At 41.7% G+C, this 16664-nt stretch overlaps 1 protein-coding gene across 4 annotated transcripts in view; it reads right to left on the bottom strand.

Annotated features, from left to right (window-relative positions):
* Nucleotides 1-15925, bottom strand: part of ELL2 (elongation factor for RNA polymerase II 2) — a 71797-nt gene extending 55872 nt beyond the window's left edge. Inside the window, exons 1-2 of one of the 4 annotated variants that reach the window (XM_019656277.1) lie at nt 15431-15728; nt 10395-10488 (exon numbers count right to left, since the gene is read on the bottom strand). In XM_019656277.1, coding sequence (XP_019511822.1) covers nt 10395-10488; nt 15431-15534 — 198 coding nt within the window. In that variant the 5' untranslated portion in view covers nt 15535-15728. Of the gene's footprint in view, nt 1-10394; nt 10556-15430 lie in introns of those variants that run through there. The other 3 variants (XM_019656276.1, XM_019656278.1, XM_019656279.1) reach the window with 3 other exon arrangements.
* Between the last annotated feature and the right edge of the window lie 739 nt (nt 15926-16664).

Below are 16664 nucleotides of genomic sequence, written 5' to 3' on the forward strand. Positions count from 1 at the left end.
GTGGGGTGGGAGGGTGTTCCTGCTCCTGTGGAAGCAAGGTGGCCCTATGATTTGGGTAACAGGTCCAGGCTCCAGATTTCACACCTCCTGGCTCTTCCTTCAAATCACCAACACTGAACATCTCAGAGGCTCCTTACACTTTCCTCCCTCACTCCGCGAAACCCAGAAGCTGTCTTCAGCTCCACAACAGAATTTGAAATTCTCTATCAAGTTCATTAATTCTTCTTGGTCAAACAAATGCTAACTTTTCTCAATTTTCAAATTGCTCACTTGTCCACTGGCTATCACCACTCCCTTTCCACTCAGCAACACCAGCCCTCCTAGCTCTTGAATCATGCCTTTCATTTCAAAAGCTAGTGCCCGTCCCTTTCCCCTTTCTAGATCCACTCCCTTCTGGAGGCTCGTCTTGCCTGTTTGGTGATGACGCTGCAACTCTTCTCTTCCTCACACTACACTTCTCCACAACCTGCCACTTAATGCTGCCTAAAACGTTCTGCATTAGAACCTCTCAATGGCAGCAAAACTGGCAAACACTAAGCCACCCCACCCCCCAAACCGGCACTTCTTTCCTACTTTTCTGGCAAAGGTACTTCTCTGTTTGCTTCTCTGGGCTTATAACCTTAAATGTAACTTATAGCCTCTTCTCCTCCCACCCCTACCATATTCTGTTAGCCAATTACAGGCCACTAGAATCACAGAATTCTGAATCCAGAGATAATATACTTAATGTCCTCCCTATGGACAATGCGTCCCATTAATAACCAAGCAGACAGCAGAATCCAGGACTCACTCCTATTTTGTCATGCTGTTTCTTCTACTACCTGTGTGCTCCACACACATCTGCTATGAGAGATTCAAGAATGTGGGGGCCTAATCCTTCATTCTAGAGAGTTCACATTTTAGTGGGGAACATTAGAGAATAATTAAATACTAGCCTAAGTACTACCGGGAGGTGCGGTAAGAACCCTCAAAAAGGAAAGAAGAGTATGGGTTAGAAGAGATACTAGAAAAGCCAAAAGAGTACTATGGAAAAGATGGATTTTGGGTAGCTATTTAGAAAAGGCAATCTCCAGGGGGCGAGAGTACCCTGAACAAAAAGAAAGACAGGAATGGGTTATCATGTGGGCAGAGGGCAGGTCTCAGAGCTTGCTGAGTTCTTTCACAATTGAAAGACGACGACACAAAGGATAAGAACTGGACATGGAGATCTCTGCTTAATCTTTCCTTGACCTCAAAATTTGTCTTCAGTTTTAGCTTCTATCCACTATAGAATAAATAAGACAGCAATTTAAATTTCAGGCCTTGAGGATTTCAAAAGGTTTATCACCCTGTGAAATAACCCTACCCTAATCCCCTTCCATTAGCAACTCAGGGAGGGCATTTAAGTTTTGACTTTTAAGTGATAAAACATTTGGAGGCTCTCCTACTTTTGAGAATAAGAAAGTGAGCTGCTGAAAGAAGTGTTTCAGGGAAAGCAGCTCGTTTAGTCCTGTATAAGAAAGGTGGAGAGAGGCATGGGCTGGGGCTAGGGAAAAGGTTTTGAGATCAGCTCCAGGGGATGCTTTATTTAGAAATAAATATCACTCTGATGATAAAGGCTGAAATTCAATTAGTATGATTTCATCTGAAGCCAACAGGAGTTGGTGGAAATGAGCAGACATTCCTAAGGAAGAATGATAAAATGTGCTGCAAGCATGACTATCACACCCCAAAGAAAAACAAGCAAAGGTAGCCCGGGGGCTCCCAATCATCATTTCTGGCCATCAGCCCCCCCCCAACCCCCATCCCCTCAAATTAAGCTCTGAGTCTCGACTCTGAAAGCCCCTGGCCTATTTCAGACCCCTATCACTAAGCACCTACATAAAGGCCTTCCTCCCTTCAATTCCTTCCAAATGCTGCTCATCATTCAAAGAGCCAGCAGCAGCTCTCAGACACCTCTTCTGGCATGTTACACAGCCTGCAGTGGGGTTCATCAAAGCAAAGCAAACTCCTCCACACAGAAAACAGACCCTCCATCTACAGGACCAACCAATTCATTTTCCACTTCCTCCCAACTGTGGCTCAGCCATGTTAACCTTTGTTTGCTTGTTTGTTTTGGAAACATTCTCTTTTCTATTTCTACCATCTTCCTGTTTCTTCAACCTGTCATACCTTCCCAAACACATTTTGCCAATCCATTCTAATCATTTACTTAACATTCAAGTTTCATTTCCTCAGCTAGGTCTTCCTTTGGATAAATGAGGAATCAAAGACTGTGTGTTTAAGGACGCAAGGCAGGTAAATGTGAGAGACAAGGTAAAGCAACTAGGATGGTGAGAACCTGGAGAAGGAACGCCCAACCTCGGAAAGATTCAAATTTTAAAATGTTAAACCTTTTTCAGGCCAAACAACACAACTGCCACCATTTTGCTAATTCTGAACTATGCCCACTTGGAGTTAACTCCTGTTATTAAAGCTATTGTTTTTCCAGATGCCTGTGTCTGCAATTCTACCACATTGGGGTGTATTTTTTCATAGGTTGCTTTACTCCTAGTTGTTATGATATAGAAAAGTCTAACACATATTTAACTTACAAGTATTTACCTATATTATGCTCAGCTAAAGTATTATAAAATGATTTGGCCATGTTCTCTTTATATATGTGGTACACACTATGTACATTATATACTTTACAGATTACTGTGTTGTATAGACAAAACAGTACAACTATGATTTACATCAATTTAGGAACTTTGAAGAGTAATTTTTACTTTATCCAGTTTTTGCCTCATCACCTGAATTTAGAACCTAACCTTATATGCTTCTAGTTTTACCTGTATTGCTCGATTTCTCAACAAAAATGGTAAATTTTGTTTACATAGTTTTGTAATGCACAGAGCATTTTTATACTTATTGTCTCAAGTGAGCCCCCTAAAACCAGTCAGTCCTGGGTAGTAGGAAGGCATCATTAGCACCCATTTCAGAGGGAGATAAACGGGTCTCCAGTAGGTAAAGTGTGTTGGTCAGGATCGCCACGCTATTGATTAGCAGAGCTGGACCTCAAATCCAGCCAGCTGGATCCCAAATACAGAATCCTCTCCTTCTCTTGCCTCTGTAGCAGGTTACCTCCTAGGGCTGAACATTTAAAAGTCCTTAAATGCTCATTCAGTTCTTCTGGCCGTTTGTTTCCAAGGAAAATGAATTTCATACAATTGATACAATTTCCAAAATTCAGTTTCTGATGAAAAATATTTTGTTTTTGCTATAAAAACCATGCATAATAAAGGAACGTATATAAATATTGGTGTTAGCATTTTTCTTTTAAAAAACAAACAATAAAACCCTCATCTATGGAATAGTTGTGGGTGCTTATCCAAACAGGACAAACTAAGATCACTGTTATTGAAAAACTCCTTTAAGATGTCTGACAACCTAGAAGAGAACAATACTAAGAGGACCTTAAGTGCTTTATTGATTTTAATCCCAATTTTAGATAAGATGTTACTAGGTTATAGTTCTTGAATTTTTTTTTAAAATGCCAACAGGAGAGAGCTAGAACTCTATACCACTTATTATGTATCTGACCACTGTATTAATGGGATAGCTACCAGGCATAATAGGTTCTTCAAGTCAATACTATGTTAAGCAAATGTCTCAAGCATGTTCAGGTTTTCATCTAAATGTTTTTAAGCCTAAATTTCATTGCACAAACATGACCTGAACTCATTATATATTTTTAAAATGCAATTCAATTTTAAAAGACAATGTAATTATAGGTGGCCAAATACTACATGGCATGTTTTAAAATAATATTTAACTTACTAAGTATACTCCCATTACAAATGAGTTTCAATAGCGCTTCAGCTTTTGATTTTCAGCTTTAACTAAAAATTTGCACCAAGTAGGTCTTTTAAAAATCAAATACCTCTAGGGTTTAATTGAATAGTAGTTGAACTATACTCTAAATAAGACTGTGTGGTTTGGTATCTTCATCCAGCCCAGAAACAATACAGGTTGGACTGGCTAGGCCTAGGGAAAGTCCCATTGAGAAATGCTTCACCAACTTGATAAAGGTGATGGTTTGCAGTCAAAAGGCTCTGGTAAACTCAGTCCTTTCACTGTTGTTAGAGCTCCTAGAATTAACTCTCTACATCTCATAAGAAATGGGGGGCATTCTTAAGCACAGAATAAAAGTGTAAGCAATATGAAAATGCTCAAAAGTTTGGTTATATTCTTGACATCTGCCATTACAAGTCAATGCTACTGCAACACAAACTGCTCTATGACCAAAGAAATCTATGCACATTACCGCATTTCCCCATGTATAAGACGCACCCTTTTTCGAAAACTTTGGGGTCTAAAAACTGGGTCCATCTTATACAGTGGTTGTAGTTTTTTTTTACTTGCATTTCCTGCAAGTGATGAGGAGTTGTATGAATTTTATGATGAATAAAACTTGAGTTCAATAACTTTATGTAATATCTTTTTCAAATTTTGAGCCCCAAAATTAAGGTGCATCCTATACATGGGGAAATACAGTATTTCCTGGGGCCATTCCTCACAATATATCAGGACTATAAAAGCAATATCTAATTTACTAATTAATATTAATTTTACTAAGTAACATTAGTTTCTGACATGATTCTATTAGAGTTGGAGAGAAAGAAAAGTTCAGGTTTACTTGAAGTTGAATAAAGTTACTTATCCTATAAAAGTTATAACCATCTCTTGATTATTTACCTATTGCTTATCCATGTAGACAAAATCAAATTTATGGTTACCTTTACTCCACTGGTTTTTGTGAATATACAAACATAAGAAATAGCATTCTGGGCCTAGAAAAGAGTGATTTCTCTAAGAAATATTAAAGAGTTCCTTCTAACTTTATTCCCTAAGGTTAGAGAGGTACTTGAAATACCTTATGCTCCCCTTCTGAACCCATCACGGAGCTTTGACTTAACTCAAAGTTAACTCTTGAATTATTACTGAATTACTTAAAGAATTCTTGAATTATTTAAAATCAACCAAAAGGTACTTATTAAATACTTGATATTTATCTGAATACCTAAGCTGTGTTATAAATTATGATAAAGTAGTGTCCCCCTCCCCCAAAAAAATTCCAAAGTCAAATATAATTTTGGAACTTTGTCAAAACCAGAAAACTTTCTATAAGTGGTGGTAGGTCAGGTGACTGCTTTAAGTGAAATTGTTTTAAGAAATAATTAATTATAACTAATTGGTTACTATTGGGTTGTTGGAAAAGTCATGACACATTTTTGCAACGAAAAACATAGAAAAAATACGTCATGCCTTTTCCGACAACCCAATATTTATTGAGTGCTTAAAATGTGTCAGGCACTATAATGATTTTTACTATCACCTCTGGGAATTCTCAGAACACCCTTGTGGAGTAGATACTATTACTTCCACTTCTCAGGTAAATCCTACAAGTTACCTATGTTACATAGCTAATAAGTGACCTGGGACTACAACCCTGGCCTGTCTCACTTTAAGAACTGTGTTCTTACCCACCACTTTATACAGCCAGCCCCTTCTTAACAATAGTTACATAAAATGTGAAACATTTGAAAGCTAGAGAATTAAGAACTGATAAGAATCGGGAGCTTTTTTGGGGTCACTTTTTTCTGGTTTTACACTATAACTTAAAACAGGCACTTGAATTTGTTTTCACTTGTACAAGTAAATAGTGGAGTGTTTATGACTTCCCCTGGGGTACAATTTGTTTATGATAGATTATCATTCTTTCCTAAGGTACTATGCCATTTTAATAACTCTTAGTTATAACTTTTTAAATTAAAAAGCCATTTTATTCTGTTCTTTAAAACATCTCCTGATAGAGAGACTCAAGGACTACCTAATAATTATATTTTAGCCACTGTAATACACATAATCTAGGCAGGGAAATAGGAGGAAGAAAGAAAATTGGAGCTAAAGCAGGAAATAGCACAGGAAATCAGACTGTTGATCCTGAAGAAATCAAATATACTCAGCTCTTGTCATAAGCTGGTGATATGTTTATGACGACAGCATGAAAGTGAAATGTAGAGATAATCCAAAGCTGCCTTAATAAAGGGTGTCTCCTTCATTGCCACCAATCTTTTATAAGATCCCCAACCCCCCAACCCCCCAAAAAAGTCCTTAAGCTTCACAAAATCTAGTAATTTGCTTTGTGAGTCCATCCAACCTTACCTGTAGGAGAAACTCCTTCTCTGCAGATTTGGAAGAACCAGATTAAGGAGCACGTGGAATAAAGAATAATTTCTTTCTAGCCATTACAGCATAGAAAAGAGTGAAATATAAAAGGGGCTGCCAAAACAGTAGTGAGAAGACGTAAAAAACCTAATCTATTTAATACAATCATTGTTTTGATAGCTTCTGGCAAACCATAGCTACCTGATGCAGGCCAAACTTTTAAAAAATATTATTGTTTTAAATCTTACCATTTCAAATAGCTCTTAAAGGAACATGGAAGGCAAAAATCTAAACTGAACAACCAGCTAAAAAGTTAATTACTGTTCATACCAACAATACTTGAAGCATAATATCCCATCATTTTTTTCAAGAGAGCATAATTTGAGCTTTCTAAATGTATACGCTTACATGGCAAATCTGACTATAAATGTAAATGAAGGTTTATTCCTTGGGATCATAATCTCTAGAGCAGAAGTGTAAGGAGAAGCGGTAGAGTAAAATAAGCTTGGATTGAAAGGTGGAAATTAATTTTAAAATACTAGAAATTGATAAAATGAAGCATCAAAAACACTTTTACTAAGGGAGCAATTAGGAAGCTTGAAACCAGGAAACTACATGATTATACTTAATGTTTTAAAAAGCTCACTCTGGCTGCTGTGTGGAGAATGAATTATGGGAGAAGAGTGAAAGCTTGGAGGCTAGCTGGAAGTCCGTAGGGGTGGTCCTGAAGACAGATAATGGTGGCTTTTTTTTTTAGATACCTATTAAACTTTGATAAGGGAGATAAGGTGTTGGAAATAAATGGAGTTGGAGGAAGGTCAGAGCTGGAGATATATATTTGGAAGTCAGCAACCTACAGATGGCATTTAAATCCATAGGACTAGATGAACTCACCTAGGGGGAGTAAAAAAGAGAAGGGAACTAGGATCAGAGGCTAGTCAGCAGAAGAAACTGAGAAAGAACCAGCAGGAGGGAAACCAGGGAAGTTGTTTAGAACAGGAAGGAGTGATCAACAGGAGGGAATGCTGCTGAGGTCCGGTAAGACAGGGACAGAAAGGTGACCGATGGCCTGGTGACCTAGTTATGACCAATCTTAGGAGTGTGTGACTCAACTAGACAGCCTGAGCAGAGGATGGGAGGTGAAGAAGTAGACACTGCTTCTCAGACATATCCTCAAACATAGCCATTCTCTTTTTAGGTGTTTCACTTGAATAAAGACCTTATTGCATTTTTTTTAATTTTTTTTATTTAATATATATGTCTGCATTTTCTTGATGGCAGGGACCATCTATAACTTACTCAGCTTTATATCTCCAGTGGCTAGTTCTATGCCTGTCACATGTCGGAAAATTAATAAATGTTTGCTAAATGAATAATTGGTAGTTATAATTCTGATTCCTTCCTCTTGATCTTTTTTTAAAGAAAAAACATCTTAAGATACTCAACTAAGTTTTTATTACACAGATATGTTTTCTGGTTCTTGAAGGCAACATGGTTTCCAATAGTGGAAACCAAAAGCAATGGTACTAAGTAAATGTTATTTTAAAAGACGCTATCACTTAAGTTTCTAGGTAAGCATATTAGATCCTAAAGTATCTCAGTGAATCTTATTAGAAAGTTCAAGCCTGACTCCACCCTTGAATAAGCTCATTGTTCAGTGAAATAGTCTTCTAGCTAAGGTTATCTCATGACCTATGAACCAGGCATCGTACCTAGTCCATGACTATGGATGACTAAAGCATTATGTATTGTGATTTTTTGTTTTGTTTTTCACAATGAAGCCACCAAACAAAAAAAGAGGAGAATCAAAACACTGACACAGAAATGGAGGTAATCTGGAAGGGCCTTTAAGACCTTTAAAGATCATTTCAAAACGCTTAAAATGTACATCCAAGCACATTACAGAGTCACTTAATGTTTCAATAATCACTGGGGACAGAAACCACAGGTCTCATTTTCAAGTTAAAATCAAATTCAATTTTCATGTTACCTGTGTTCTCTGATGAGTCTTAAGTGCAATTTATAGAGGTTACTGAATAAAGGAAGTCCATGAAAATACAAACAAAAATTTAAAAATCCATGCTAAAACCAGAATTTCTTCTACCTAATAATTTCAACTTCCCCCCAAGTATCACCAATCCCCCAAATTTCCATCCAAATGTAAAAGAGTTTATATTAGACCTGTAAACAATATAGCAATTACACCTGAAACTAAAAAAATAAAAAACAAACAAAAATATAGCATTGTTCTAGTCTAGCCTCAGACCCCCAAATATACTTTTCAAATATAAAACATCTAATCAAACCTAAGTTTCTTAGTCACCAAACAAAACAGAGTGAATGCTCACTAAAATGGTCCTCATCTTTATCTCCCACCCCACTCTCCCAACTGCTTCTAATTTCCCTTTTTCTACTAAGGGTACCCCTCCTAGTGCTGATGGCTAGAAATCTCAATTCAACCCTATTCCTTTAAAACTTATTGGTTAAATTCTAAAGATTCTATTCATCTTTAATGCCCCCTCCCCCCTCCCTCACAAGCATCCTAGTTAAGACCCAAATCACCTCAGGCCTGGACAACATGCTTTTTAGTAACTTGTCTACTTCCTTCCAAATTTACCTTATATTCATGGCGTACACCAAGGCCAGAGTAATCTGAAAGCATAGATCAAATTACCTTAAATTTCTACTCAGTGTCTCCCCAGTGTTGATGGCATAAAATCCACCCTGCTCCAATCGGCCTTTCCTCTCTTAAATCCAACTACATTTTCCCCCTGCACTCCAGATTAAATTTCTTACTATTCTCAGAGTCTGCACCTAGTTTTACTGCTGCTGTCCTTTCCTTGCCTGAGCCATTCCCTCTGCTGGTCACCCATCCATCTCTGCCTGCTAAAATCTTGCTAAAATCCTTTAAGACACCAGGATGTTTTTTAGACCAATAACATACAGGATCCCCAATAAGAAAAGAAACTTTTAGTATCTAACAATCTGGCTGCTAAGAAACAGTGGCCAAATGTTCTGACTACAGAGTCCAATTCAAGGTGCTAATTTGATTCATGAATCTTTAGTGAGTATATACCCTAATTAATGAGATTCTATCTTCTTATAGCCTATATTACACTGCTAGCCATGGAAATGCTAGGTTTGTCCTTTGCTGGCAAAGTATTAATGGTGACCCTTAAACCTGTTCTTCCTCAAGATGTAAAATGGCTCTCAAGAGCCATAATCCCACAACAGAATTTATAGATAGGTAAATAAATTGGAAGGGAGGGAAGGAAAGAAAGGGAAGATAGAACAATTCTTCCTGGTAAATCAGACCTGAGTCATGCTATGATTTTTAGCTTCCATTTGGCTGTGGAGACATGGCCATTAACTTACTGTATTCTACTCCAGCTCTTCTTTACTAGATTTTTGCTGAAGTCATGGGAAATGTCGTGTGGAACTGATGTATTCAGGAGAGTCAAATGTGAGGTTATGTACATGTTTTCTTTATTCTAAAATTTAGCTCATCTTAAATGCAGAAATACCCATAATATCACATTTGAGGGACATCTTCTCAAAAACTCCAAATACATTTGGCCCAAATGGTAAAAAAAAAACAAGTGTGCTGGACGTTGGTGCCAGACTCCTGAGCCTCTCTGTGGTCACCATGACGTTTAAGTGTCCCAGTATTGCTTTAAATGAAATTCTCACTTTCCTCCCTCTGGTGGCTTGATCACAAATTTTACCTAGTCAGTGCTATGAGCACAGCTTCCATATTTTTTTTTTACACGTGTAAATGGAGCAAACAGAAAGGCTTGGATCTGGTGATTGTCCTCTGGTAAGCTTTCCTGTAAATCATTCCAAGAATTCTATGCCCCTTTCCTTTTAAATTCTTTTCTTGAACATGTTCCAATCCTTCACATATGTTCTTTTTTCTCTTCCCAATTCTGGTGCCAAGATTCCCTGTCTATCTTTTTAGGCAATCTGGTTCATGCTTTTCACTGGGAGGGGCACTCTCCTTTGTACTGGGCACCTGATCATTTGAATAAACTTTTCAAACACTACAATATGGAGCACAAATTTGACTTTACTTGATAAAAGGCAATTTAAGATCAAGTTCAGCATGACAATGGATCCAAATTAAAAGTCAGTAAGATTAACTTATTTAAATTGAACCTGGCTACATTTAAAACGTTCAACAAAAGGAATGTGCTAATGCAAACCTCATTGTTTTCCTTCATAAACATGTCCCATGACAATGGCAGCTCTGTGCTGGCAGGTCTGGATGCTTGAGTGGTGCCTTCAGGAGAACAGGGTCTTCCGTAGTATTTACAAGGTAGATTATGGAAAACACACACACTCAAAATTGTTTGAGGGCAGGCAGAAAAAGGAAGAGATAAGGAAAAAGTAAAGTATTAGTCTTTTCTGTGCCTTAAATCACAGTTGATCAAATGCTTAAAAGTTCCCCTAACAGAATGACAGGCTCCGAGAGGAAATCACACCTACCCCAAAGCCTGTGGGGTCAGTGATTTTAAAGGAGCAAGTAACACATTCAAGGGAACTGCTGTGAAGAACAGTGGTGACTTTGGAGGTTGAAGTAAGACTTTATGCTTTGATTAGAAATAATGGTATCTGGTAAAACTGAGAGAGACTGAGTTTCTCATGAAAAATTAAATTTAAGTATATTTGTACAAACTTTTGAAACACTATTATTTTTCTAGAAGACACAAATCAAGGCAGGAAAATTTAAGCCAATAATTAGAGTTAACAAGACAATGTGTTAACAGAATCCTTCTGTTTTCTGTTTTCTGATCTTCAGACAGAGAATGAATGGCCAGGCCCCTGCCCCCAAATGCATCTATGCAAGACTTTTTATGTACTATTATAGTTTGGTAAACATGATATTATTTGAGCCACCGCCTTTGACACTCTGGGTAAACAGTTTAAAAAATAAATTGACAGGATCAGAATTGACAGAATCTGAAAACAATATTCTGATAAGATCTTTGTTACTACAAATGGGGTTACACAAATGTTGAAATAAAGCCAGATACATTTAAGAAATTAGCTAAAATATATTTTAGATTTTGGGGTTTTAGCTTTAAATATAGTTTTAGGATACATCTGGGAGAAATATGTAATTATAGTAAAATATGCTCACTTGAAAGATGCAGAGCTTATATGGACCACATAATCACAGACATCAATTTAGAAAGGCTATAAAGTTGAAATTTGTGATTTTATTTACTTGTCCCCTCATTCAAAATAATCAATCTACAGTAAAAAAAAGTAACTTTGCAATATATCTTAGATATCTATATTAGTATGTCTAAATTTATTCTGCAAACTATGAAAATAATGTTCTATTTAACATTTTTTTAATATACAATAATTTTGAAACTATTTCTGTATTCAAATTCAGTGGAAAAAGAACTTTTAGGAGATATTTACTCCAACTATAACTCCCATACTTGCATTCGCAATGTCTCTTTTTAAAAAGGGACCCCAGTCCCTTTTTAGAAAGGTTCCCAAGTTAGCATTCTTCATTTCTTCTCTAAAAATAGAAAACTTGAACGAAAGTCAATTAGCTTTATTTGTCTTGTTTCCAGTGAAAGATTTTGTTTTCATGAACCCTAATAATTTCATGTACTTGCTCAATTATATCTAAAGAATTTCTGCATTTTGCCAAAATCATAGTTTCCTAAAATTCCTAAATTTACCTCCCTGAAGCCTTAGGTCAAGTGGATTATTTAGAAGAAAAAAATCCAGTGGACAAAATAATCTGGATAAAAATAACTCTGATGCTTAATTTAGGAAATTAACCTGTTGAAATTTCTTGCTCTCAGAAAGTCATCAGAAGAGGACAAGCAATAGTCATAATCTTGCACTGGTCAAAGCCATTTGGAGGCCCCTTGTCAAGCATTAAGCACCTTCCTATCTGAGCACAGGAATGGTGGGGCAGTTTTATGTAAGAAATTAATTTTTTTCTGCAGGGAGAATAGGCTTGACCACCAGAAACTCCTTCCCAATTAGCTAACATATGCCAACATATTAGCTACATAGTAGCTACAACTGAGTCACCAAGCTCTACTTCTGATAAGGGTGAAAGGTGTAAAAGACCAACAAAATATCCTTCTACTGAAGAATAAAAGCTCAGCCTGATGTCTAGCGCATGTAACTGCTATTGTGCAGATGGGAGAGCCCCGGTCTGGCAAGAGCCATGAGGAGGGCACTGAGGACACATTCATGGGAGGCTTACCTGACCCACCAGAGGATCCTGAAATACCAACTTTTCAATCATTTGGGGTTAACATTCTCAGCCCAATTACTGCTTTTCCAAGTCCTTTAAAAAGTGTTTTGGTGGCTGAAGTGACAGTGAGGCCAGGGACAGGAACTGGTTAAGTCAGAAACAAGGCAGTGTCCAATTGCAAATACCAAGTCAGCTTATTTCTTCGCCCTCTCTCTGCACACCACTGCTTCTACCACCAGCTTTTCAAGAGAAAAGGAATCCTAGGACTAACTCACTCTACTCGGCTCCACCATTAGAAAGGTGGAAGAGCTTGGAAGTCTTCTCCTCTTCCCTTCTCTGCCTCTGTACAGACTGTCGAGTTCCACTAATTTGGCTACAGAGATGGAAAAAGATAGTAATGATAGTAATAGGAAATAGAAGTAGTCAGTAGCAAAGCTGACTTCGGTACCTTTGGCTATTAAAAAAAAATCAAGAAGTAAATGGTGGATTGGGGGAGAAAGAATTTTTGATCTCCTGTCTCCTCGAAGACGGTGGTTTATAAATGTGGGGGCTTCTGGAGTCAAAACACTCCAATCTTAATGCCAAGCATGCAAACGCTAAGGTGTAGGAGGCAGGAATGAACGTAGGAAAACAGACAGCACTCCGCCGTTCCTGGGCCCCAGTGGGTCACACAGAGCAGTTGAGCACTGGGGGCCTGTCACCTCACTCTCCCTGGGTACTATCCCTTCCCCTTGTGGGCCTCCTCACACACCTCATCGCTGCCAAGTGTATCGTGTCTGTCAGTCTCACTGTAATCAACCTTACAGTTTGCCTGTTGTTCTCCCAAGGTGGCTGGTTGACCTATTGTCCCCAGAGATGTCTCTCTACCCTCTGTGTCAGTCTTTCTCTGCTCCCTGGGTCTGTTTTTGACTGGAGGTTGGCCTCTTACTGCTGGTTTCTTCCTCTCCAGCTTGTGTTTTTCTCTTTACATTTCCTGACCTACCTTCTTCCCACTGTCGTTCCTTCCCACATTCTCCTTTTGGAGCAGACAAGCTTATCTCTACATCTTGCAGGGCTGAGTTTCTCTCTAGTGTCTGCCTCTGTACCTCTCTGCCTGCCGATCTGACTTCCCCCAGATGGAACTCCCACTCCATGCTGGTGCTGGTCTCTTCCCCTCAGGTGCACCTGTCTGGGAGTAGCTACTGACACATGCAGTTTTATACTTCTTGTATCTCGTTGCATTCCTATTGCTGGGTGTACACTGACCTCTGAGCCATTCATGACACTCTCCCTGGGATTTCTTGGTATTTGGGAAAGTATCTTTCTCCCTGTGCATGCATTCCTCCTGCGCCCCCTTCCCCAAGTCTGAGTGTTTCTCATCATATGTTTTTCAGGTGGATGGCATATGTGCCCTGAAGTGTACATTCAGGTGTCCACTCACTTCTGAATGCCCTCCTGGGAGCATGCTCACCTCTAGGAGTCTCTCCTGATGTTTACATGTACACTATCATGTGAGTTCATGTACTTCCCATGCTGTGCACAACTGTGTGCCTCCCTGTGTGCATGTCTGTGTAGGAGGCCTCTCTGAATGTGAGTCTCCCTTAGCCCAGGTTCACACATTCCCAGTGAACCAGGGTTCACAACTCTCCAGTGGCTCTGCCTCCAACTCTGTCTTCCTTCTATGCATTTAAAGTGCCTGGCACTAGTGGGAGCTCAACAGATGTTAAATCTCCATTTTTATCTGAATAACTGAGTCTGCATCTGGGTGTCCCTCTGTGCCTGTTTTATGAGATCAGTTAATTGGAGCGTGTTTCCTTAGTATGGACTGGGCTATTTGTCAGGATGCTCTGAAGGTTTCTCTCTCTCTCCAACGGTCTGTTCTTTCAGAGTAAATGTTACCCCTCCTCATATGGTATATCCCTCCCCTTACACCAAGTGTCCACTCCTGTCTTCCTCGTCCACACAGTCCTACATGTCCATAAACGGCTTCCCCACGCATCCTGGTTGCTGTCTCTTCTCTCGGTCTCTCTCACCCCTTCCCTCTCCTCCTCCTTCCCTCATTTTTTTTCAACGTGGGAACGCGTTCCCGAGTTTGTACTCCAATTGTGGCGTTATGTGCGTCTACATGAGCCTTCACTGTACTCGAGTTGTGCGTCCGTGGTTCCCTCTCCGGAACGCGGTGCAGGGTGAGAGACCGAAGTCTCTGCCCGGGATACAGTATATCCTCCCACCACGCTCGCTCCAGGTCTCTACGGCCGTGGATCCACCCGGGACGCCGCGCGTCCTTCCTCCACGAATCTCTTTCCTCCCCAGTAACCGATGCCTTGCTCCCGGGAGAGCACTGGGTGTGTAGCTCCCCGGTACCCGGTGTTGGTGCGTCTCTGGGAGCGCGAAGCGCCTGTGTCCCAGCCTTTGCTAGCACACGGTGTGCCCCGCCATACGCGAATAGCCTATGTCCCCAAGTCCCTGCGAGTACAAGACGTGTCCCACCTCCATACGCGGAGCGCCTGTGTCTCCGTCTCTGCGGGTCCTCGGTGCCTATGTGCTATCCCCCAAACGCGGACCACTTGTGCCAGCGTTCCTTCGGGTTCGTTATCGGTAAGACGCCCAGCCCCCGCCCCCGCCGCGGGGGTGGGCAGCGTAGTTATCTCACTCCTCACACTTGTCTCCGAGGTACCTCTCTCCCTCACTGGGACAGAAAATGCCAGGAAACCCGCGGGCGCCGTCGGAAAGTCCCGCAGCTGCGGCGCAGCCAAGATACGGCTGCGGTTGCCTCGGCCCTGCCGCCAGGGGCCGCCCGCCCGCCCGCCTCCCCACGCCTCCATGCCGAGCTGGCCCCGGACGGCGTCGTCAGCGACCCTGCCCGGCCCTGTCTAGCCCTGCCGCCGCGGGCGCTGACGGCAGTGTCGACGAGCCACGACTCCGCCAGCTCCGCGCTGGGTGTCGGGGGCAGGGTGAAGGTGCGGCCGGGCGGCAAGGGGCGCGTTCTCCCTCCCCGAGCCCGGCTGGTTGGCCGGCCGGGCCGCTCACCTTGTGGCTCTGGTAGGTCTCGAGCGCTCGGATCGCCGTCTCGGTGAGCTTAACGTGAAGTACGGTGATGTTGTCCTGCCCCAAGCGTCCGCAAGACAGCCCATAGCGCTGCTCTTCCCGCAGGCCCGCAGCCCCCCCTGCCGCCATCTTAAACTCCCCGGGGTGCCGCCGCCGACGCCGCTCGGGCACTAGCCTCCTCTGCGGCCGCGGCTGCTCGGGCTTCTGCAGCCGCCGCCACAGCTACGGCCATCCCGCTGCTGACGTACTGTCATATACTGCGCGCAGCCAGATCTCGGGCTGCCACCGCCGCCACCCGCCCCACCCTCCTGCCCCGCGCCCCGCCCTGAGCTCGTCTCATTGGCCCCGTTCCCCTCAGAACCGCCCTCATTGGCTGCCATCCACTCTCACGGGGGCGGAGCCCAAAGTCGCGGAGTTTTGCTCTCCGGACGGGACGTCCGAGAAGTGAGGCTGACGTCGGGGTGACGCGCCAACTTAATCATGTCTTACGTCACGTCTAGCCGTCTTGGCTCGCCCTCCGGGATTGGCCAGGCTGATTTGCGGGATCCCCTGCTAATTGGGTGTCCAAGTGGCCTGGCCTGGTTACCTGAAGTCGCAGCCCTGCCCCTTGGGGGATAGTAGTGGAGAGTAGGGCAGAGCCTCTTCCTGAGCTGGTGATCCTGAGAGAGAGACCCTTACCCTAAATGTGTGGCCAAGTAAGGGCTCCGTCCCCCGACGGCTGCGGAAGCTTCTTGAGATCAGTGTGTGCATGTGAGGGAGGATGCAGTTGGTGGAGTCACTAGAGAGCTTCTCAAAACTCAGTTTAGTGCTGTTGAGCAGATGGAATTGGGAAGGATGCCCTTCGTCTTTTCACACTAAATTTGACATTAGTGAGTCGACCCCAGGCTTCAGGAGTTGTGCTAGATTGTGTGGAACGTTTTAAATACATGCCTAAGGCTTAAATGCCTTTGGTGTAGAGTGGATATAGTAATTATGGAAAATTGAACTTCAAAGTCTTTCCCATGCCATGGAACGTATTCCATTCCTCTGGAGCTCGCCGAGGGGGGCAGGGTTGTGCCTTTTCTTGGGGCTTGGAGGGGCACTCTTGGTTGGAGTGGTATCAAGGGCAGTGGGAGAGTAAAACTGGCCTCCGCCTAAATTAATCGACACCTCTCATTCTCTGGTTCTGTTTGAGTTCTGTCCATTTTAGTTGCTAGGGATGTGGGAAAATCTAGCT

This window comes from Hipposideros armiger, unplaced genomic scaffold (assembly GCF_001890085.2).
Source record: "Hipposideros armiger isolate ML-2016 unplaced genomic scaffold, ASM189008v1 scaffold_257, whole genome shotgun sequence".
NCBI classification, from domain to species: domain Eukaryota; kingdom Metazoa; phylum Chordata; class Mammalia; order Chiroptera; family Hipposideridae; genus Hipposideros; species Hipposideros armiger.